Source organism: Trichomycterus rosablanca, chromosome 5, assembly GCF_030014385.1.
Source record: "Trichomycterus rosablanca isolate fTriRos1 chromosome 5, fTriRos1.hap1, whole genome shotgun sequence".
NCBI classification, from domain to species: domain Eukaryota; kingdom Metazoa; phylum Chordata; class Actinopteri; order Siluriformes; family Trichomycteridae; genus Trichomycterus; species Trichomycterus rosablanca.
In genome coordinates this window covers 26,192,938-26,215,185 of record NC_085992.1, presented here as the reverse complement: position 1 = coordinate 26,215,185, position 22,248 = coordinate 26,192,938, and the positions used below count along the sequence as shown (strand labels likewise).

Here is a 22,248-nt window from a genome sequence, read left to right as displayed (position 1 = left end):
ATCGCTTGATGGTTCTCTCAAAACAATTCTAGTTGGCTGCGCTGTTTGACGCACTGAGCAAACCCGTGTTTTATTATTAGGTATTTTTATATTTTACTGCAAATTCACTTATACTAAAATAACTCCTGACTTTAAAGCATTAATTTATAACGACATGTTGCTATACATTTTATCAAGCTAAGTGTAGTTAAAGCAAAGGCTCAGACTGAACTAGCAATTATAGACAGTTCACTTGACAGCTAGTCAGCAAACTACTGGCCAAAAAATCTTAAAGATCGATTATCTGTGCATTGCTTATTTGTGACTTGTTTATATTTTTACTTTTAGTACCAGGAATTAACAGCCGACACGGGCCTTGTGGCAGCATTGCCCAGGTAAGACAGCCCAGGCACAGATTAGGTTCAAAGTTTGCCTGCACTTGTGAGGAACGTGTGGTGGGATGAATATTTACCATAACACAGGTCTAATGGATTCAGACCTACTGAAACAAGTAACCCTGTTCTCAGTCAAATTATCTTAGATGCTGCTGCACAAGAAAGAAACATCTACTGCAAAAGTTTATTTTCGATTACATATACAAAGAAATAGCAATGCAGTTACTCCTCATGAGTTTAGCAAGAGTTCTCTGTTTTATGTACTTTCTATTGGTGCTGTCAAACTGGTCCTATTCACATGGGATTTAGTACGTATTTGGATGCCTTGACCTTTTGTACACATTATTGTGTTGAGTGTGATTTTGAATTGATTATATATAGTTTGATATTAAAGATAATACATTATTGTTTCCAGATAGGAAATTAAAATAAGGCACAAACCTATAAGGGACCACAATTTACACTGTATTGCCAGCAAAAGAACAGACAAAAAGTCTAAGGAACTGGAAGTGGCATGCAGAAGACTCATGAAAAAGATGTTTAGGTCTGATAAGATAAACTTTAACTTTTTGAGCAGAACAACAACCACTAAACAGGCACTGGTAATCACCTGGCTAACATTGTACCTACAGTGTAACTAGAGGTAACAGCATCATGCTGTAAGGGTGACTCTCCGCCTTGGGGGCAGGGAGACCCTGGTAAGAATTCAGACATCCCAAGTCCCCCAGAAGTTCTGGGAGTCTCCCGCATATACATAGCGGCTCCCTGATGATATGCGATTTTTCCCCGATCGCGTATTAAATCCGTTATCTGATATACAATCTAGCGCACTGTGTAGGGAACATAAATCAATTGTCTAAAATACTATCTAGTGCACTATGTAGGGAACATGAATCCATTATATGATATACAATTTAGTGCACTATGTAGGGTACATAAATCAATTGTCTAATATACTGTCTAGTGCACTATGTAGGGGACATAAATCAATTGTCTAATATACTATCTAGTGTACTATGTGGGGAACATGAATCCATTATATGATATACAATTTAGTGCACTATGTAGGGAACATAATTAATTATGTAATACACTATCTAGTGCACTATGTAGGGAACACAAATCATCATCTAGTTATACTTTCTAGTGCACTATGTAGTGAACATGAATGCGTTATCTGATATACAATTTATCGAGGTCCGGGTCCAGGGGTACCTCCCTGAAATGAGTTTTTGCAACTTGGGATGTCTGAGAATTGAGGTGAATGTATGCAGCCAAATATGAAATATTTTCAAAAAGCACACATGAACTCAGACTGAGGCAACAGTTTACTTTTCAACATGAAAATTTCCTCAAACATGCAGTCAAAACAATTTTGGTCTCTGAATTAAAAAAACAAAACAATGGCATGTACTTTGGCATCTACTTCTTTTTATTAGCCAGAGACGTGTTTACACAGAGAGAAGCTTTGCATTGGGAGGGCCACACAATCTTCGTGCAGGTTTTATTCACCAACTGAAGGTGTCTTCAACTAGCCAGCAGTGGCCACAGGTGTAGCAGCATTGAGGACACCCGTTTAAGTGCCCATGCTAAGTTCTGCAGGTATGTATGTCAGAGCAACAGAAGAAGGCTGATTGCTCAAACAAATCTGACCAAATTCAGACCCTCTATTCAATACTTTGCTGAAGCTCCTTCGGCAGCAGTTACAGCTAGATCTTTACAAGCTTTGCACACCTAGATTTGGACAATTTATCTCATTCTTTATGGGAGGTCATCTCAAGCTCTAAGTTCCAAACTAAGTTCTACAGTTCCAAAAATGTTCAAAGGGGTTTATGTCTGGACTTTGTCTGGGCCACTCAAGGACATTCAGAGACATGAACCAAAGGCACTTCAGTGTTAATTTGGCTATTAAAATTGAACTGTCTCCTCAGTCTGAGATCGCATGCACACAGGAGAAGTTTCCTTTCAGGGATGTTTCTGTAACTGGCAGCATTCTATCAGCATCCCTTAATTCTTACCAATCTCCCTGTCCCTGCCACAGGGAGAAGTACCACATAGCTGATATGATTCTGCCTCCAAACAGGCTGTCATATGCACTTTTACATAACAGTGGCCACTTTTGCTACTGCTATAAATACCTGATTTGTGACGTGCAACAGAGATGGTTGTCCATCCAACAAGGTTTTCCGTACAGGAACTTTGGAGGTCTTTTAAACTGATCATTGGGTTCCTTTTTACCTTCCTAAACAGGCCCTTGGCTAGATGCCTGGACGTTAGGAAGGTTCAAGGATGTACCAAACACAAAATTATTAAGGTCACTGTGGTCCTGGGAAAAAAGCCTTGGACTTCATGGCTTGGTTGTTGTCTTTACGATGCAGTATAAACGTAGGCCCTCATATACCCAGGTCTGTGCCTTTCCAAACTATGTCCAATCCTTTCAGATTTAACAGGGGAACTTAAATCGAGTTCTAAACACACCTCAAGAATAATTAAAACAAACATGATGCACTTGACCTCAATTTGTTGTATGCCACAGCAAAGGATATGAATATTTTTGTGAAGATTAAAATGTTTTTACTTTGTCATTATGGGTTATTAAGTGTGTGTTTGTGTGTGTGTGCTTATTTTACACTAAAATGTAAACGTTTGAAGAATGTATTCCACTTGTGTTGTATGTATGCTGTTGTAATTTTTCCTCAGAGACTAAAAAGCACATTAAAATATGTGTTAAATGTCAATAATTTTGACAAATTATGTTTGTTAAAAAGTAAATATAATAGTTTTTGTTCTTTTAAAATCCACTGCAATTAAATGTCTTTTTTTAATATGATTCCACTACATCTGAAGCTTGCTGTACATTTTAATTGACCATTGAGTTCTTTCTAATAGAAATCTTAAAGTACTGGTCTGCCTAATTTTAATCCTCACATCCACACACACACACACAAAACAACGACAAAAACAAAATATATTAAGCCGCTGTACTTGTTTCATTAGGACCACTGACTAAAGATGGATAATGAGCCTGCAGGATCACCTAAACCAAGCTCCATTGCTGGAGGTGGAGGGTTTGGCAGTTTATTCAGATCATCAGGTCCAGCGTATTCAAATTCTGAGCTTGCTGGTGTGCCGTGTAAGTAAATCAAACTACAAACACTATAGGACTTCGTAAGAGGAAAGTAGTTATCTAATGTGGGTCATTCATATTCAAACGCAACATTTTCCAAAAACAATCATTAAAACTAAATCAGGTTAAAGCATTTTGAAAGTCCTGACCTACCTCAACTTAATCAGACATACTGTATGTGGACTGTAGTAAAACACTAGTGCAGAGAAATGCCAGGCTATCAAAAATGTAAAACAGCAAAATGTTTATATATTTGTACCCAGCAGATCCTTCTTTTCTGGACTCCAGTCATTTATACACAGAAACACAGTTGATTACGAATCAAAAACACTACCATGACATGTCTCATACATGTGTAAACGTTTTTTTTTTTATTTTATGCATTTTCTCCCCATTTTCCTCCTGATTTAGCGTAACAAAATTTTTGTCTTTCGCTGCTGAGAGATACCAGATTGCATCCGAGGAGAGCACGTCGCTGTGCACGCCTCTTCCAACATGTGTACAGCCCGCCTCTTCTCGCCCCTGCATTCTGCACAGGCGTCTCTTCCGCCAATCAGGGTTCTTACACAGCGTATGAAGACCCACCCACTCACACATAGTCCGGTCCCCACCCTGCAGATACGGTGGCCAATTAGTATCTGCTGCAGGAACTGCCAATTATGCCCGCTAGATGGTGCCCAGCCGACCGGCGGCAACACAGAGTTTCGAACCAAGGAGTTCAGAAACTAGCGGAATATCCCGCTGCCGCCTTACAAGTGTAAACTTTTGACCTCAACTGTACCTACTGTGCTGATTTGCCCCATCCTGTTTTGTTCTATTTTTGCATGTTTGTCACACTTAATTGTTTCAGATCTTTACACTAAACTTAATATGAAGCAAAGAAAACTGAGTAATAACAAAATGCATTTACAAATGATTATTAAATTAACTGATGGAAAGACCTATGTAGCACTTAATGACTCATGTGGAGAAGACTAGGACAAATTCAGACATGATTTTGGCTATCCCAGTTGAAGCTATGTGTTGCTTAAATAAAATCAGGAGAATGCTGATAAAACTCAACAAGCAGCACTTTATACTATTATTTAAATCATTTAGCAAAAAAAGAAAATTCTGTATTGATTTACATTGCTCTGGAAAGGCTAACTTAGTCATTGGGACCACAAAGTCATTATCTTTAGATGGAGAAAACTCTTAAAACTGCAAGCCTTGCTTAGCTCAGATTACACCAGCATTAATGATTCAAAATAGACTGTTTACAAATAGTTAATGTGGGAACAACAAAAGGTTGCACAACCAGTGGGGGAATGGGTTAAAATATCTTTATCAAATATTAAATTTAGTCTAAATATTTAAAATAAAAAAGTGTGACAAATATTCAAAAATATTTACAACATAAACATTTATTTTTTTTGTTTAAACGTGTGATTCCCTTTCAGCTGCTTCCGTTAGGGGTCTCCACAGCGGAACATTTGGATGCATATTTGATTCCCCCCCCCACCACACACACACACACAATAGCTAAATTTACATAAGTCCATGTACCTTTTGTATTTGTGAGCCCAGCCCAAAATTCGAACCCCTATAACTTACCAGCGGCTTGGCTCTTACCAGTACACCACACAAGCTCATTTTACTTTACTCTATAGTTTTTATCATTTTATCTACTCTATAATGTATATAATATATACATTTATGGAAAGCTGATTTGCTTCTTGTTCTCAGTGACAGGGATGAGCCCTTTCTCGCCATATCTAAATGTGGACCCCAAATATCTCATTCAGGTGAGGTTAATCAGTTGTGATAAATGATTGCATGTCCTTTTAACCTGTCTTTTCCTTTTATTATGTCTGTTTTATAATATAGTGTATAGTTATCCTGTACTTTATTTTAAGACTGATATCACAAAGTCTCTTTTGGTTGTCATTTCCAGAATTGTGGGTTCCCCTTTTTAAGCTTGGTTCCTCTTAAGGTTTGCTCCTTATGCTATTTCAGGAAGTTTTTGTGTTGCCTTTTACTTGCTTATTAAGAATCCAGACTTGATCTTTTTGAAGCAGCTGTATGACAGTGTGTATATTGATACTGAACTAAATTAACTGTCTGATTTGCTTCTAGCATTCTCTATGCTGCAATGTTATATCACAACCTGAACACACTAGTCACAAATTTTTCACTTATATGAATATTTTTCCAGGATGCAGATGAATTTATTTTGCCCAGTGGTGCCAACAAGACCAGAGGCCGCTTGGAGTTGGCCTTCTTCACAATTGGAACATGCTGTATGACTGGTATGTTCCTTAAGCTCTCTCCCAAAATCATCATCAATATGTCTGTATCTGGTTTGAGTTTGTACCCTTAAGGGCAAACCCTGAGAAAAGCAATCAGTTTTGATGATGTACAGATGGGGGATGGATTCATAGGTCTTAAAAAGAAAGCCAAGCAAGTACAGCAGAAACAAGTGCACCTTTCAAAGCTAGACTGTTCCTGCTAAAGTGCAACCTGTGAGATCTACTCAGTTCATAACACTTCCTCAAACACTACCACTTACTAATCTATCCATTTTCTTTTTACTAGTGTAAAAATGCTTTCCTAATATGATTTAAATGATCTGACCCTCAGGTGCACTGTTTGGAGCAGCTAATGGGTTTCGATTGGGACTGTATGAAACAAGGAATATGACCTGGTCTAAACCTCGCAATGTACAGTGAGTATTTTTTTTGTTCTATTTAGGAAACAAACACTAATTAGTTTACTGAACTATTTTATGACTGTGTACTGCCTTAAGTCAAATTTATCTTGCTTTTTAGTAGTATATGGATACACTCACCGCTGTTTATTCATTTTGGATACAATATTGTGTCAAAGCTTTATTTACAGATGTTTAATACTAATTCAGTATTGACATACTCACAATAAACAAGTAAGTATGCGAATAGCCACCACAAGTAAATCTTTAAATATCTGAGTTTATGGCGTAGGTAGGTAGGTAGGTAGGTAGGTAGGTAGGTAGGTAGGTAGGTAGGTAGGTAGGTAGGTAGGTAGGTAGGTAGGTAGGTAGGTAGGTAGGTAGGTAGGTAGGTAGGTAGGTAGGTAGGTAGGTAGGTAGGTAGGTAGGTAGGTAGGTAGGTAGGTAGGTAGGTAGGTAGGTAGGTAGGTAGGTAGGTAGGTAGGTAGGTACCCTTAATCCTGAATGTTTTGGATTGTATACTTTGGCAGGTCTTAGTTTCAATAAAAGCATCTACCAAATACCCAAATGTAAATTATTTCCCAGCTGTGATATCGACCACTAGAGTTCGCTGTTTACCGTAATTCGATTTAAACGCTCTTTCAGTTTTACTGGTTGGGATGACTGTGTAAACTACATTACCCATAACTCTGGCTAGTCTCGCCGGTAGTCCAACCTGTATACCCGGTTAAAACACTCATGTCGGATTTGTCCTAACGACCTCTGCGCTGCTTTGTTGGATTTGTTGTTCATAAAATTGGCTAAACAAAGAACTACCACAAGATTAGCCTACTGTGTTTGTAAGACTTTAAATCTTTGAGGTCACTTTTTATGCAAAACAAAGTCATTACAACAGTAAATAATGTATGGATCCCATTATTAATGTACTTTTAATCACAGCAAGTCACACACAACATATGGCCGAAAGTATTTGGATACCTGACCATGAGTTTGTTAACATCCCATTTAAAAACAAATTGTATTAAAATTGAGTGACCTCATTGCGATCTGTTGAACCATAACAGCCACTCCTCTGAGAAGGCTTCTAACAAGACATTGAAGTATGCCTGGGGGGATTTGTGCCCATTAGGTCAAAAATGCATTTGTATAGCTCGGCATTGATGTTGGTCAAGAAAGTCTCAATTGATGTTCCAGTTTCAGTGTTAGCCATTGCTGTGGCGGAAACACATGAATGAATTCAAAAATTAGAAGGGATGCGTTTTTTACACAGACAAATCTACAAAGAATATTATACAATAGTTGTGCCAAAAACAATGTCATTCATATGCTTCAGGAACAAGACTACAAAATAATAGCAAGAAAAAGTATAATGAATAATCTAGTAAAAAATTTCATGTATAAAATCAACAGCTATAATAATGATCTTATTTGCTACATGCATTCTATAAATATTATATTTATAATAGACACAGACACAATTGGCTGTGTCTGTGGGAGGAAGTTGACTGGGTTTCTCAATGCTACTGCAACTCCACCTCTGCGGCTGTTTAAATGAGGAGTGGAGCAATCCTGAAGCAGCGTAGCATGTCCCTCCATGCGTGATACCTCTCCCAAACGAGCTGGGATATGTGAAAAAAGCATTTTATTGTGTATTTATTTATTAGGATTTTATTGTCATGCTTTAAACACTTTGGTTACATTCATGACAGGACAGGTAGTTACTGGTTACACAAGATTCATCAGTTGAAGTTTAATGTCAAACACAGTCACAGACAATTTAGTATCTCCAATTCACCTCACTTGCATGTCTTTGGACTGTGGGAGGAAACTGAAGCTCCTGGAGGAAACCCACGTGGACACGGGGAGAACATGCAAACTCCACACAGAAAGGACTCTGATCGCTCCACCTGCTAATCAAATTGTCTATGTATACAGTACCAATCAAAAGTTTGGACACACCTTCTCATTCCTGTGGTGTTCCTTGATTTTTTCTTTATTTTCTACATTGTAGATTAATACTGAAGACATCCAAACTATGAAGGAACACGTATGGAATTATGTAGTAAACAAAAAGTGTTAAACAAACCAGAATATGTTTTATATTTTAGATTCTTCAAAGTAGCCATCTTTTGCTCTGATGACAGCTTTGCACACGCTTGGCATTTTCTCAATCAGCTTCATGAGGTAGCCACCTGGAATGGTTTTCAATTAACGTGTGTGCCTTGTCAAGAGTTAATTTCTGGAATTTCTTGCTTTTTTAATGTGTTTGAGACCATCAGTTGTGTTGTGCCGAAGTAGGATTGGTAAAATATAAAACATATTCCGGTTTGTTTAACACTTTGTTCACTACATAATTCCATATGTGTTCCTTCAAAGTTTGAATGTCTTCAGTATTAATCTACAATGTAAAAAATTAAAATAATCAAGAAAAACCATTGAAGAGAAGGTGTCCAAACTTTTGACTGGTACTGTACAGGTCCTTCTCAAAAAATTAGCATATTGTGATAAAGTTCATTATTTTCCATAATGTGATGATAAAAATTAAACTTTCATATATTTTAGATTCATTGCACACCAACTGAAATATTTCAGGTCTTTTATTGTTTTAATACTGATGATTTTGGCATACAGCTCATGAAAACCCAAAATTCCTATCTCAAAAAATTAGCATATCATGAAAAGGTTCTCTAAACGAGCTATTAACCTAATCATCTGAATCAACGAATTAACTCTAAACACCTGCAAAAGATTCCTGAGGCTTTTAAAAACTCCCAGCCTGGTTCATTACTCAAAACTGCAATCATGGGTAAGACTGCCGACCTGACTGCTGTCCAGAAGGCCATCATTGACACCCTCAAGCAAGAGGGTAAGACACAGAAAGAAATTTCTGAACGAATAGGCTGTTCCCAGAGTGCTGTATCAAGGCACCTCAGTGGGAAGTCTGTGGGAAGGAAAAAGTGTGGCAGAAAACGCTGCACAACGAGAACAGGTGACCGGACCCTGAGGAAGATTGTGGAGAAGGGCCGATTCCAGACCTTGGGGGACCTGCGGAAGCAGTGGACTGAGTCTGGAGTAGAAACATCCAGAGCCACCGTGCACAGGCGTGTGCAGGAAATGGGCTACAGGTGCCGCATTCCCCAGGTCAAGCCACTTTTGAACCAGAAACAGCGGCAGAAGCGCCTGACCTGGGCTACAGAGAAGCAGCACTGGACTGTTGCTCAGTGGTCCAAAGTACTGTTTTCGGAAATCAAGGTGCCAGAGTCTGGAGGAAGACTGGGGAGAAGGAAATGCCAAAATGCCTGAAGTCCAGTGTCAAGTACCCACAGTCAGTGATGGTCTGGGGTGCCATGTCAGCTGCTGGTGTTGGTCCACTGTGTTTTATCAAGGGCAGGGTCAATGCAGCTAGCTATCAGGAGATTTTGGAGCACTTCATGCTTCCATCTGCTGAAAAGCTTTATGGAGATGAAGATTTCATTTTTCAGCACGACCTGGCACCTGCTCACAGTGCCAAAACCACTGGTGAATGGTTTACTGACCATGGTATTACTGTGCTCAATTGGCCTGCCAACTCTCCTGACCTGAACCCCATAGAGAATCTGTGGGATATTGTGAAGAGAAAGTTGAGAGACACAAGACCCAACACTCTGGATGAGCTTAAGGCCGCTATCGAAGCATCCTGGGCCTCCATAACACCTCAGCAGTGCCACAGGCTGATTGCCTCCATGCCACGCCGCATTGAAGCAGTCATTTCTGCAAAAGGATTCCCGACCAAGTATTGAGTGCATAACTGAACATAATTATTTGAAGGTTGACTTTTTTTGTATTAAAAACACTTTTCTTTTATTGGTCGGATGAAATATGCTAATTTTTTGAGATAGGAATTTTGGGTTTTCATGAGCTGTATGCCAAAATCATCAGTATTAAAACAATAAAAGACCTGAAATATTTCAGTTGGTGTGCAATGAATCAAAAATATATGAAAGTTTAATTTTTATCATTACATTATGGAAAATAATGAACTTTATCACAATATGCTAATTTTTTGAGAAGGACCTGTATATGACAAATAAATGCTTTCTATTACGTGCTTGGCTTATTATTTAAAAAGAGGCTTTTTGTGAGGCAGATTTTTGCTGCACTAAATAAATACTGCAATCAATGTGCACCTATATTTGTGCTCCAGTTTTTGCTAATTTTATGCCTTAACAATGCACTTTATGCAAGTGTTCAGAACTTCTGTTAAAATCTAGAGACTAATGAACTGCTAACCAGTATGCATGTTTATTCAGTATCTTGTTGCTGTAAATATGTGGCCCACAAGAGCCCTCATGTGATTCCTGGACCTGCAATTAGTAAGCCTTCCTGGGCCATAAACACATTATAGGTCAAGTGCAAAACAAGTTATAAAAAATAGAGTGAACAGTACTGTGTTTAAGAAAGCCATATTTAATCAGGTCGGAGTACAGTGTCAGCAAATGTGAAATAAAGTTTTAAAAGGTTGATTAATAGGAGAGGACCTTGAAATAAAAAAAAAAACTGCTTAGGATCCTGCATTACAACACTTAGCTCAGTATGTTGTTACTTTGTTGACCACATAGATTTCAGTAATGCAAAATAGTGGATTTCATTGGGCAGCTAACAAACAGATGAACTCATTTCAAACACAGCTGTGTATACAGACCTCTGTGTCCTCATGTTCCAATCGACCAGAGCCAAAATACATATACAGGTCCTTCTCAAAAAATTAGCATATTGTGATAAAGTTCATTATTTTCCATAATGTAATGATAAAAATTAAACTTTCATATATTTTAGATTCATTGCACACCAACTGAAATATTTCAGGTCTTTTATTGTTTTAATACTGATGATTTTGGCATACAGCTCATGAAAACCCAAAATTCCTATCTCAAAAAATTAGCATATTTCATCCGACCAATAAAAGAAAAGTGTTTTTAATACAAAAAAAGTCAACCTTCAAATAATTATGTTCAGTTATGCACTCAATACTTGGTCGGGAATCCTTTTGCAGAAATGACTGCTTCAATGCGGCGTGGCATGGAGGCAATCAGCCTGTGGCACTGCTGAGGTGTTATGGAGGCCCAGGATGCTTCGATAGCGGCCTTAAGCTCATCCAGAGTGTTTGGTCTTGTGTCTCTCAACTTTCTCTTCACAATATCCCACAGATTCTCTATGGGGTTCAGGTCAGGAGAGTTGGCAGGCCAATTGAGCACAGTAATACCATGGTCAGTAAACCATTCACCAGTGGTTTTGGCACTGTGAGCAGGTGCCAGGTCGTGCTGAAAAATGAAATCTTCATCTCCATAAAGCTTTTCAGCAGATGGAAGCATGAAGTGCTCCAAAATCTCCTGATAGCTAGCTGCATTGACCCTGCCCTTGATAAAACACAGTGGACCAACACCAGCAGCTGACATGGCACCCCAGACCATCACTGACTGTGGGTACTTGACACTGGACTTCAGGCATTTTGGCATTTCCTTCTCCCCAGTCTTCCTCCAGACTCTGGCACCTTGATTTCCGAAAACAGTACTTTGGACCACTGAGCAACAGTCCAGTGCTGCTTCTCTGTAGCCCAGGTCAGGCGCTTCTGCCGCTGTTTCTGGTTCAAAAGTGGCTTGACCTGGGGAATGCGGCACCTGTAGCCCATTTCCTGCACACGCCTGTGCACGGTGGCTCTGGATGTTTCTACTCCAGACTCAGTCCACTGCTTCCGCAGGTCCCCCAAGGTCTGGAATCGGCCCTTCTCCACAATCTTCCTCAGGGTCCGGTCACCTGTTCTCGTTGTGCAGCGTTTTCTGCCACACTTTTTCCTTCCCACAGACTTCCCACTGAGGTGCCTTGATACAGCACTCTGGGAACAGCCTATTCGTTCAGAAATTTCTTTCTGTGTCTTACCCTCTTGCTTGAGGGTGTCAATGATGGCCTTCTGGACAGCAGTCAGGTCGGCAGTCTTACCCATGATTGCAGTTTTGAGTAATGAACCAGGCTGGGAGTTTTTAAAAGCCTCAGGAATCTTTTGCAGGTGTTTAGAGTTAATTCGTTGATTCAGATGATTAGGTTAATAGCTCGTTTAGAGAACCTTTTCATGATATGCTAATTTTTTGAGATAGGAATTTTGGGTTTTCATGAGCTGTATGCCAAAATCATCAGTATTAAAACAATAAAAGACCTGAAATATTTCAGTTGGTGCGCAATGAATCTAAAATATATGAAAGTTTAATTTTTATCATTACATTATGGAAAATAATGAACTTTATCACAATATGCTAATTTTTTGAGAAGGACCTGTATTTGTAAATCTGGTTACAGGCTGTCATGTTCCTGGTACATTTTTTTCCCTACAGTCTTTTTGAATTGGGTTAAAAATATGTCCACATTTAAGCAATAAAACATGTTTAATGATTGAACTTTAATTTTGTTTTGCATTGTAAAAGTTTGCCATTAACCTTTACCTTCTATTTTAAATGTAGCAATATACATATTTTTGTAGCAATATACAAAATCTGAGTGTAGTGCTACATTCACACACACATTAGCTTCAGAAGGTATTTCAACCCCTTGACTATTTGTGTACTTTTTGTTTTGAATTTCATATAAGATGAATATAACTACAGTTTATGTATAATTATACTTAATTACCCAAAACTCCTGTGCAGAGATGGGAGAACCTTCTGGGCAAACAACCATTTCTGCAGCGTTTAAGGCCTTTATGTCATTGGCTAGATAGAAGCCACCGTTACCTGGCTTACTAAATGGCATATAAAGGACTCAGTATTCTGATGAGAAGAAAATAAACTCTTTGGGCAGAACAGCAAGCATATATCTGATAAAAATGACACTGCACATCACCTGGCTTATATCATACCTAGAGTGAAACATGGTGGTGGCAGCATCATGCAATGAGAGTGCTTATCAACAGCACTGAAAGAAAGCCTAGAGGAATTGAGTGTGAGTGCTGCCAAATATGGAAACCTCCTTAACTTAACCTTCTCCAGAGCACGCACAATCTCAGTTCACCTTTAAATACAAGGGTAAAGTGTCTGAATGTCTTTGAGTGGCCAAACAAAAGCCCAGTGATCATCAAGAGACCTGAAAATGGCAGTTACAAATGCTTGCCATACTATATAACAGAGCTTGAGAGGATCTGCCATGAAGAATGGAATAAATTGGCCAAATTCAGGTGTTCATAGTTTGTAGAACCATTTCCAAGAAAAAGGGCAGATGGACAGTATTGAATAACGGGACTGAATACTTTTGTGAATAAGATACTGTATTTCAGTTTTCCAATTTTGAAGTCACTAATATTATTATGGATGATAGTTTGAAGTTTCATTCAAAATCAAACTGTTTGCACAGCTAACAAGTAGTAAAAGGCCACTTAATAAATCAACTGTCGATTTTAAAGAAATGTACTATTTAATATTGGTCAATTCATGTTCATTTACCATTTTCATGTCACTTGAGTAGTTTTTGAAGGTACAGTTTTAATTAACAAAAAAAACTTACTTTCCTCTGTAGAATTCTAAACCTTGTGACCCGACAGGGTGCTACATGGGCAAACACCCTGGGTTCACTGGGTAAGTGCAACATATTTATCTTGATTTCTGTTCTTAATTATCTTTGTTGTTTGTATTAACACAGTATGAAGCTGACTTGTGTTGCCTGTGTGTCACATGACTGTCACTGTTAGATTTAATCTAAAAAAAATTACTTTTGTTTTCGTGTTTGTTTGTGCCATTTTACCCAAATTCACACTTTGTGTGTATACAGTTACTGACTTTAGTCTGTTGCTCTGTCCTACCCCATTGACCAGATATGATGGGCAGTTAGAGACTAGAGCATTTTTTTACGCTCAGTGAGAGTTCGTCCTTATCTAACCCATTATCATTGAACAGTTTTTTATCGTTTTAGGTTTAGATTTCTTTGTTTTAGCATTATTTTCCTCCCAAGTTCAAAGGGCTTTATTGTCATTTCAGCTATATACACGTGAATATTGAAGTGAAACAACATTCCTTGGGGACCATGGTACAACACAGAACATAAGTGTAAACAATACAATATAAACAGTGCAACACCCATATATAAATACAAGACCCATGATTGACATTGAGGTGTTTGAAATCCTATACAACGCCAGATACACTAATACTACTACAACACACACTACTATGTCATTATCAATGTCCACTACCCAAACAACATCTTGTAAGGGTCTTGTATGGGTCACTATTCAGTGATGGCTGAAGTAAGGGGGGACAAAGTGTACAGAACAACAGATGAGTTACAATAATTGTATACCCTTAAAGTATACATGTATATAAAATTGGACCGGACAAAGATTTCCAGAACAAAGCTGACAGGACAATTATTGTGTTCTTGTGTACATGCCACAGCTCTACTGTACAGTACGTTTGGTGTGATCATTGAGAAGGCCAGAGGTGCAGAGGATGATCTCAACACTGTAGCTGCTGGTACTATGACTGGTCTCCTCTATAAGTCCCCAGGTGAGGAAATATTAATATAAGTTCATTTTAATTTTGATTCCGGTGACACCTGAACAGGACCAATAATTACCATGTTCATGACTTTTCATAGATCCTGGTATTGGTATTGAAAGCAGACATCCCAAGTTGCATAAACTCATTTCAGGGAGGTACCCCCGGACCTCGACCTCGACCCCGACCCCCCCAAGCCCAAAAAAAAAAAAAAAGCTAAAAAACCTCTCGCACACACCAAAGGTATATGGGTGATTGGTTTATGTTCCCTACATAGTGCACTAGATTGTATATCAGATCACGGATTTATGTTCCCTACATAGTGCACTAGATAGTGTAATAGATAACGCATTCATGTTCACTACATAGTGCACTAGAAAGTATAACTAGATGATGATTTGTGTTCCTTACATAGTGCACTAGATAGTGTATTACATAATTAATTATGTTCCCTACATAGTGCACTAAATTGTATATCAGATAACGGATTTATGTTCCCTACATAGTGCACTAGACAGTATAATAAACAATTGATTTATGTTCCCTACACAGTGCGCTAGATTGTATATCAGATAACGGATTTAATACGCGATCGGGGAAAAAAGTCTGTGCCGCCTGCATGTGTGTGTGCGCTCTTGGCCGCTCGTTCTAGATTCCGGGAGATTTTATCTGACTTGCGGGCATCAGGGAGCCGCTATGTATATGCGGGAGACTCCCGGAACTTCTGGGGGACTTGGGATGTCTGTGAAAGTAAAGATTGTAACAGTTGTAAACTGCTTACAGATCCTTATGTGCTATAGATACTAATAGGTGATTATTCTACATAAATGATTTAAGTAAGTCAAAATGACCAAGACACAAGGGCATTTGAATAAAAATCACACAGGAGATCTGAAGAAAATATCCTGTACTATCCCAGCATGCACTGAGTTTTCAGTAAGGGAGTTACTAGAAAGCAAATGTGTGGTTATGTAATCAGTGCTAAACAGGCTGGATATTTGCTTGTCAGCTAAAGTGTGGACTGAAGTTCAAATCCAGATAAGATACAGCTTAATAGCTCAGCCGATTCTGCTTTGACCTCAGTAGCACAGCAGTAAACCTGCAGTATTTAGTCACATGTTAACTTGTGTTTTGTAGGCCACACAGGCACAGAATTGTCTGTTCTTTTGTTTTTCCAACCGCCTGTTTTGTAACAAGCCATTAGGGTCAAAGTCTAAATTTTAAAAGCTGTTGGGAACATGGAGCTGCAGATTAGTAAACAGCATCTAAAATCTGCAAATGTGCTGAATAAGATTCAGGATTAGGAAGAAATGCTGAAATATTATTAATAAATGTAAATGGGATTTGTAATTTGTTCATTCTCCTGAACTTTTATTTGACTGACAAAAGTAAAAAGAAAAGACTTTCAACATTTGCACTGACCAACTATTGTACTGTGTAAATAAAAAAATTAGAATATAATGCCTGTCACATACTCAAAGTTGTAGCTTCATGTACTTCATCTACATACACTCACAGTTAAAGTATGAGACAAGTGTGAAGCAAGTCACAAGGATGCCACCACTAGTAGTGTACTATTAGGATATGCAATAGGTAAGTTATTAGTACTATTTCATTTTATTTTTATGTTTTAGCACGGCTTTGTCCTGGTTGCAATTGGGGCTTTTTTCCCCAGGCCCAGATGCCAGCCCATCGTGGGGCCTCGGCCCAACACCCACTACCTTCAAGACATAGCCATTCATGTTTGTTTGTAGACGCCCAACTGGCCAATTGCAACAGTTATACTGGGTTAGTGCAATTTACCTTCGCACCACTCAAGCAGCATTAGCCTTAAATATAAAGTATGATATTTAAATCAAGTCAGATTAGAGCTCTTACTTGTATTTACATGTAACAGATGGAACCTAACCTAGAGTTTTAGTACTAAGATCGCTAACCTGTAATTATGACTTTGCACTTATGTGGTGGTTTAGTATTTTCCTAAAAAGACTGAATGATTTCATTTTGCTGTAATGCAGACGTGACTCTACAAAATCCTGTTCAAACAGTGACAGATGTGGGTGTTGAATAAAGATTGAGTAAGATGAGGCTGGGGTGTAAAGCATGACGTAGAGCGTAGCTCATGTTAGTTATCAGGACTACCCTGTGGTGGGTGTGGAGCGCGTGAATCGCTACATGAGATCTTAACGTTCACCACTCAGCTGGTTTTGCTTTCTCATGTCTCACACGCTGCTGTTGGTTTGACAGACCAGGGCTGTTCATTGTACATTAACACTTTCAAACATTTTTGTTCTGACATCACACAGTTGTGCGTCTATAAGCTAAGACTTGAATGTGTAGGAATCTTGTATGTGAATGTAAGTCCTTATTTTAACTGTGTGTTTTGCAGGGGGTTTGCGTGTAGCACTGCGAGGAGGTGTGGTCGGCTTAGCATTATCAGGGCTGTACGCCTTGTACAGCAACTGGAACCATCTAAAAGGCAGCTCATCCACCCACTTCTAAGATGAAGAGACAAGAGAAGACATTCAGCACTAATTAATGTTTACTACCACAAGAGTTCATTCCATGAAGGGGTTATGGCTTTACACTACAAAACTACAACATGCTGTTGATTTAAAAACAGCTGTTTTGCCTGTAATTTGTGGTTAATGTGGTTTCTACTTAATTTGATGTATTTTGTTATGTACAGTGGTGTTCAAAAAAACAGCAGTGATTTAAAAAAAGTGAATAAAGCACAAAATCATTATAATAACTTTTATTTCCATAAATGCAAATGCACTGAAAATACTACACCTTCAATTCTAAATCAAAACATTAACAACATTTAGCCAGTTTGTGTGAAAATGAAATGAATGAAAAATGAATATTAGGCTGTTCAAAATAATAGCAGTGCCAGCATTTTTCTTTAAAAACTCAAAAAATGATCTATAAACTGAAAAAAATGTTTGAAGTTTCACTTTACTTTAAATTACTGAACTAATATTTAGTGGCATAACAATTGTTTCCGAGATCTGTGTTGCATGGAGTCGACCAACTTCTGGCACGTCTGACCAGGTATTCCAGTCCAGGATGATTAGACTACATTCCACAGTCCTTCTGCAATTTTTGGGTTTTGCCTCAAAAAAACGTGTTTCAGATATCAGAACACAAGTTCTCTCTGGGATTGAGGTCAGGGGATTGTGCTGGTCACTCTATTACCTCAATCTTGTTTGTCTGTAACCAGGATGGTTTGGGTCATTGTCATGTTGAAACACCCATTTTAAGGACATTTTTTCTTCGACATAGGGCAACATGATCTCAAGTATTCTGATATATTTAAATTAGGGCTGTCAAACGATAAAAAATTTTAATCGCGATTAATCTCAGAATTTCATATAGTTAATCGCGATTAATCGCATAAAAAAAAATCTGTGTAAATGTTATAGAAAACAAAGATTTTTATGTGAAATGTTACAATTAAAATGGTGAACACATTTTATGCTAAATGTACTGATGTTAAAAACTGCTGGGACAAGAGAAAACTGTAAGGGAGTTTTATTCACTCACATACTAGGCAGTAAATGTCAGATTGTAGTTTAGAATTTCTCCATCAGCAAACATTGTAGATCAGCGGTGCTTTAGGTGGGATAAGGCGTAGTTATTGTAACAGACTTTTCTGTGGTTGTATTGTGACAATGGTTTGATGGCCGTTTCTACACGAAGTGAGTGTGTTTTGACCCTTTGGGGCTTCCATAGTGCATGGACTAACGTGCTTGACTCAGCTTTCCGGTATTTGGTACCTTAACAGAATAAGTTAATAAAAGTGTTCTGCTCCCGACAACTTGTGAATATAGCGTGTATTTATTTCTTTATAAGTGCATCACTACAACGCTCGGTTACATTATGTTAACAAACCGCAAATGAAAAACGGTGGCAAGTCCGACATTAAAACGTTTGTTTTAACATAATGTTAACATAATGTAACCGAGCGTTGTAGTTCTACCAGTCAAGTCTCAACATTAACTAGAATTTGCGTTAACGGCACTATTATTTTTAATCGCGTTAAATTGAAATCGCGTTAATGCGTTATTATCGCGTTAACTTCGACAGCCCTAATTTAAATTGATCCATGATCCCTCGTATGTGATAAATAGGTGTAACACCATGGTATGAAAAACATCCCCATATCATCATTTTCTACCACCATGCTTTACTGTCTTCACAGTGAACTTTGGCTTAAATTCAGTGCTCAGGGGTCGTCTGTCATACTGTCTACGGCCACTAGACCCAAAAAGAACAATTTTGCTTTCACCAGTCCACAAAATGTTCAGCCATTTCTCTTTGGACCAGTCAATGTGTTCTTTGGCAAATTTGAACCCATTCAGGAAACGTCTTTTTTTTAACAATGGGACTTTGCAAGGAGTTCTTGCTGGTAAATTGGCTTCACTTAATCATCTTCTGTACTCACTGGGAACTTCAGATGTTCCTTGATCTTTCTGGAGGTGATCATTGGCTGACCCTTTGCCATTTTGGCTATTCTTCGATCCTTTCGAACAGCAGTTCCCCGCTTCCTTCTGCGTCTTTCAGGTTTTGGTTGTCACTTCAAGACATTTGAGATCATTTTAGCTGAGCAGACTATAATTTGCTGCACTTCTCTGTATGTTTTTCCCTCTACAATCAACTTTTTAATCAAAGTACGCTGTTCATCAGAACAATGTCTGGAACAACCCATTTTACCCAGTATTTCAAAAGGAAATGTGCTATGACCAACATGTGCAACATTTGCCCCCCTCCTACCTTAAATAAGGGCCAAAATTGACACCCGTTCCTCTGCAGAATGAATGACTTCACCAATTGAACTCCTCACTGCTATTATTTTGAACAACCCCCTTTCAATCAATGCTTCGATTACTCAGAATGAGCAGCATGCATGTCCTAACTGTTGGGTTTGTTTTGTTTTCATTACTCTACTACACTTTCAGGTAAATTATTTGCTATGTAGAAACAGCATTTCTACTAAAAACAGTGATTTATCAGGTCAATGGTGTTGGACTGCTATTTTTTTGAACACCACTGTATAAATGACTTAAAACTATTGCTTTGTAATATTTAAGAGGATTTTTTATTGTCAGCTATATACAAGTACATATTGAAACAAAACAACATTCCTCCAGGACCAGGAGGCAGCACAGAACACACATGCACACACAAGAGTTAATAAAATATAAGGACACACAACAAATACCCAGTACATTTACAGAGCTAAAGTGAAGGCATATACTGTACACTGATCAGCCATAACATTAAAACCACCTCCTTGTCCATTTTATCAGCTCCACTTACCATATAGAAGCACTCTATTTCTCTACATATCTTTTTAACCTGCTTTCACCCTGTTCTTCAATGGTCAGAACCCCCACAGAGCAGGTGTTATTTGGGTGGTGGATGATTCTCAGCACTGCAGTGACAATGACATGGTGGTGGTGTGTTAGTGTGTGTTGTGCTGGTATGAATGAATTAGACACAGCAGCGCTGCTGGAGTTTTTAAATACCATGTCCACTCACTGTCCACTCTATTTGACACTCCTACCTAGTTGGACCACCTTGTAGATGTAAAGACAGATCGCTCACCTATTGCTGCTGTTTGAGTTGGTCATCTTCTAGACTTTCATCAGTGGTCACAGGACGTTGCCCACATGACGCTGTTGGCTGGATGTTTTTGTTGGTGGACTATTCTCAGTCCAGCAGTGACAGTGAGGTGTTTATAAACTCCATCTGCATTGCTGTGTCTTATACACTCATACCAGCACAACACACACTAACACACCACCACCATGTCAGTGTCACTGCAGTGCTGAGAATGATCCACCACCTAAATAATACCTGCTCTGTGGTGGTCCTGAGAGAGTCCTGACCATTGAAGAACAGCATGAAAGGGGGCTAACAAAGTATGTAGAGAAACAGATGGACTACAGTCAGTAATTGTAGAACTACAAAGTGCTTCTATATGGTAAGTGGAGCTGATAAAATGGACAATGAGTATAGAAACAAGGAGGGGGTTTTAATGTTATGGCTGATCGGTGTACATATAGTTTGCTGTATGACAATGACTTTAATAGTCAATAAAAAAAAAAGTCTGACAAATTTTTTGAAGATACAAATGTCAGTAATGGCCAGTTGTTAAAGTGGCAGCATTAAGATATGAACACTATTTTCTTTTTTTATTAAAAACGCTTTTACTTCAGCTGTTTGGTTTCTTGCAGTGATTTCTTCATTTCCTTTTATCATCGGGGTAAAAGTAGAACAAACATTTTACATGGCCTTACCATGTCATAGTTTATTAGCCAATTCTACCATTAAATGATTCAGCTAGAAGAAATAAGTCAGGACATTATCAGATCACTACCACCCCTACTTCTGAAATTTATTCCTGAAAACATGTATGCCCTACTATTAAGATTTGTCTTCTTTAACCACCTGTATCAACCTTTAAAAAAATACATAAAGGTATTTTAGGAAAAACTTTGAAAGCTTTAAAACTAAACAAACAACAAGATCAATTTTAGAGCACCACAAAACTAGTTCAGCTTATCAGACATGGACACCTTGGACTCCACATAACATTTGAATCTGTATCTGGTATCTAGACATTACCAGCAGGTTCTTCAACTGCTGTACGTTGGGGTGGATCCTAGTGCTGTGTCTTCCATGGGTAAACAGTGGACACATGCCTGGCCTTGGAGAAAACTGGCCTGTCAACATTCTCCCATTAAACAGATGTCTGCATGCCCACTGGACAGAAGTTAGCATAGGCACTTCACTTCTCTGCATCAGTGCAGCTTAATACACAGAAGGGTTCGATGCATTGTGTTGTGACACATTCACCTCATCACCAATATTTAAAATGATCTGCAATTTAAGCTACAAAACGCCCCTCTGTTGGTCTATAACGAATGGTATAGCCGTCACATCTTCTGGCATCCATAAGACTTGGTGTGAGTGGTTTGTGGCTTGTCCCTTGTCAGACCACTGTTGGTGGGTGCTCACCCATTTCAGGAGGACTGTTCCACTGTGCTATTGACTGAAAGCCATGTACGCCCAGCCACATTCACGTTAGGCCCTGACCCTACAAACGTTCATTTGAATCCATACACCTGCGGTTACAGACACAATCAAAACGTGTGTAAAGAGTGGAGGCTGTGTAAAGAAGTGTATAGAAGCACTTTGTAGTTCTACAATTACTAACTGTAGTCCATCTGTTTCTCTACATACTTTTTTAGCCTGCTTTCACCCTGTTCTTCAATGGTCAGGACCACCACAGAGTAGGTATTATTTGGGTGGTCGATCATTCTCAGCACTGCAGTGACACAGACATGGTGGTGGTGTGTTAGTGTGTGTTGTGCTGGTATGAGTGGATCAGACACAGCAGTGCTGCTGGAGTTTTTAAACACCTCACTGTCACTGCTGGACTGAGAATAGTCCACCAACCAAAATATATATCCAGCCTAACAGCGCCCTGTGGGCAGCGTCCTGTGACCACTGATGAAGATCTCAAAGATGACCAAC

General features: G+C 38.7%; 1 protein-coding gene across 2 annotated transcripts; it reads left to right on the top strand.

Moving 5' to 3' along the window:
• The first annotated feature begins 23 nt into the window (after positions 1-23).
• On the top strand, positions 24-18,504 carry timm23b (translocase of inner mitochondrial membrane 23 homolog b (yeast)). 2 transcript variants are annotated; one of them, XM_062995902.1, is made up of 9 exons: positions 24-80; positions 328-374; positions 3,372-3,507; positions 5,227-5,285; positions 5,696-5,789; positions 6,121-6,205; positions 13,727-13,785; positions 14,602-14,712; positions 17,093-18,504. In XM_062995902.1, exons 3-9 carry the CDS (start codon positions 3,387-3,389, stop codon positions 17,203-17,205), a joined length of 642 nt encoding a protein of 213 aa, XP_062851972.1. In that variant the 5' UTR covers positions 24-80; positions 328-374; positions 3,372-3,386; the 3' UTR covers positions 17,206-18,504. The 2 variants fall into 2 exon arrangements, with proteins under 2 accessions (XP_062851972.1, XP_062851973.1); XM_062995903.1 differs by lacking the exon at positions 328-374 and having other exon boundaries at positions 55-80.
• Positions 18,505-22,248: the final 3,744 nt, after the last annotated feature.

Excerpts from the sequence above, each read along its gene's own strand:
- timm23b (XM_062995902.1), top strand. The coding sequence starts at position 3,387 with ATGGATAATGAGCCTGCAGGATCACCTAAACCAAGCTCCATTGCTGGA. Across the intron at positions 5,286-5,695 it reads ACCCCAAATATCTCATTCAG|GATGCAGATGAATTTATTTT; the intron begins GTGAGGTTAATC and ends ATATTTTTCCAG. Across the intron at positions 14,713-17,092 it reads TCTCCTCTATAAGTCCCCAG|GGGGTTTGCGTGTAGCACTG; the intron begins GTGAGGAAATAT and ends TGTGTTTTGCAG.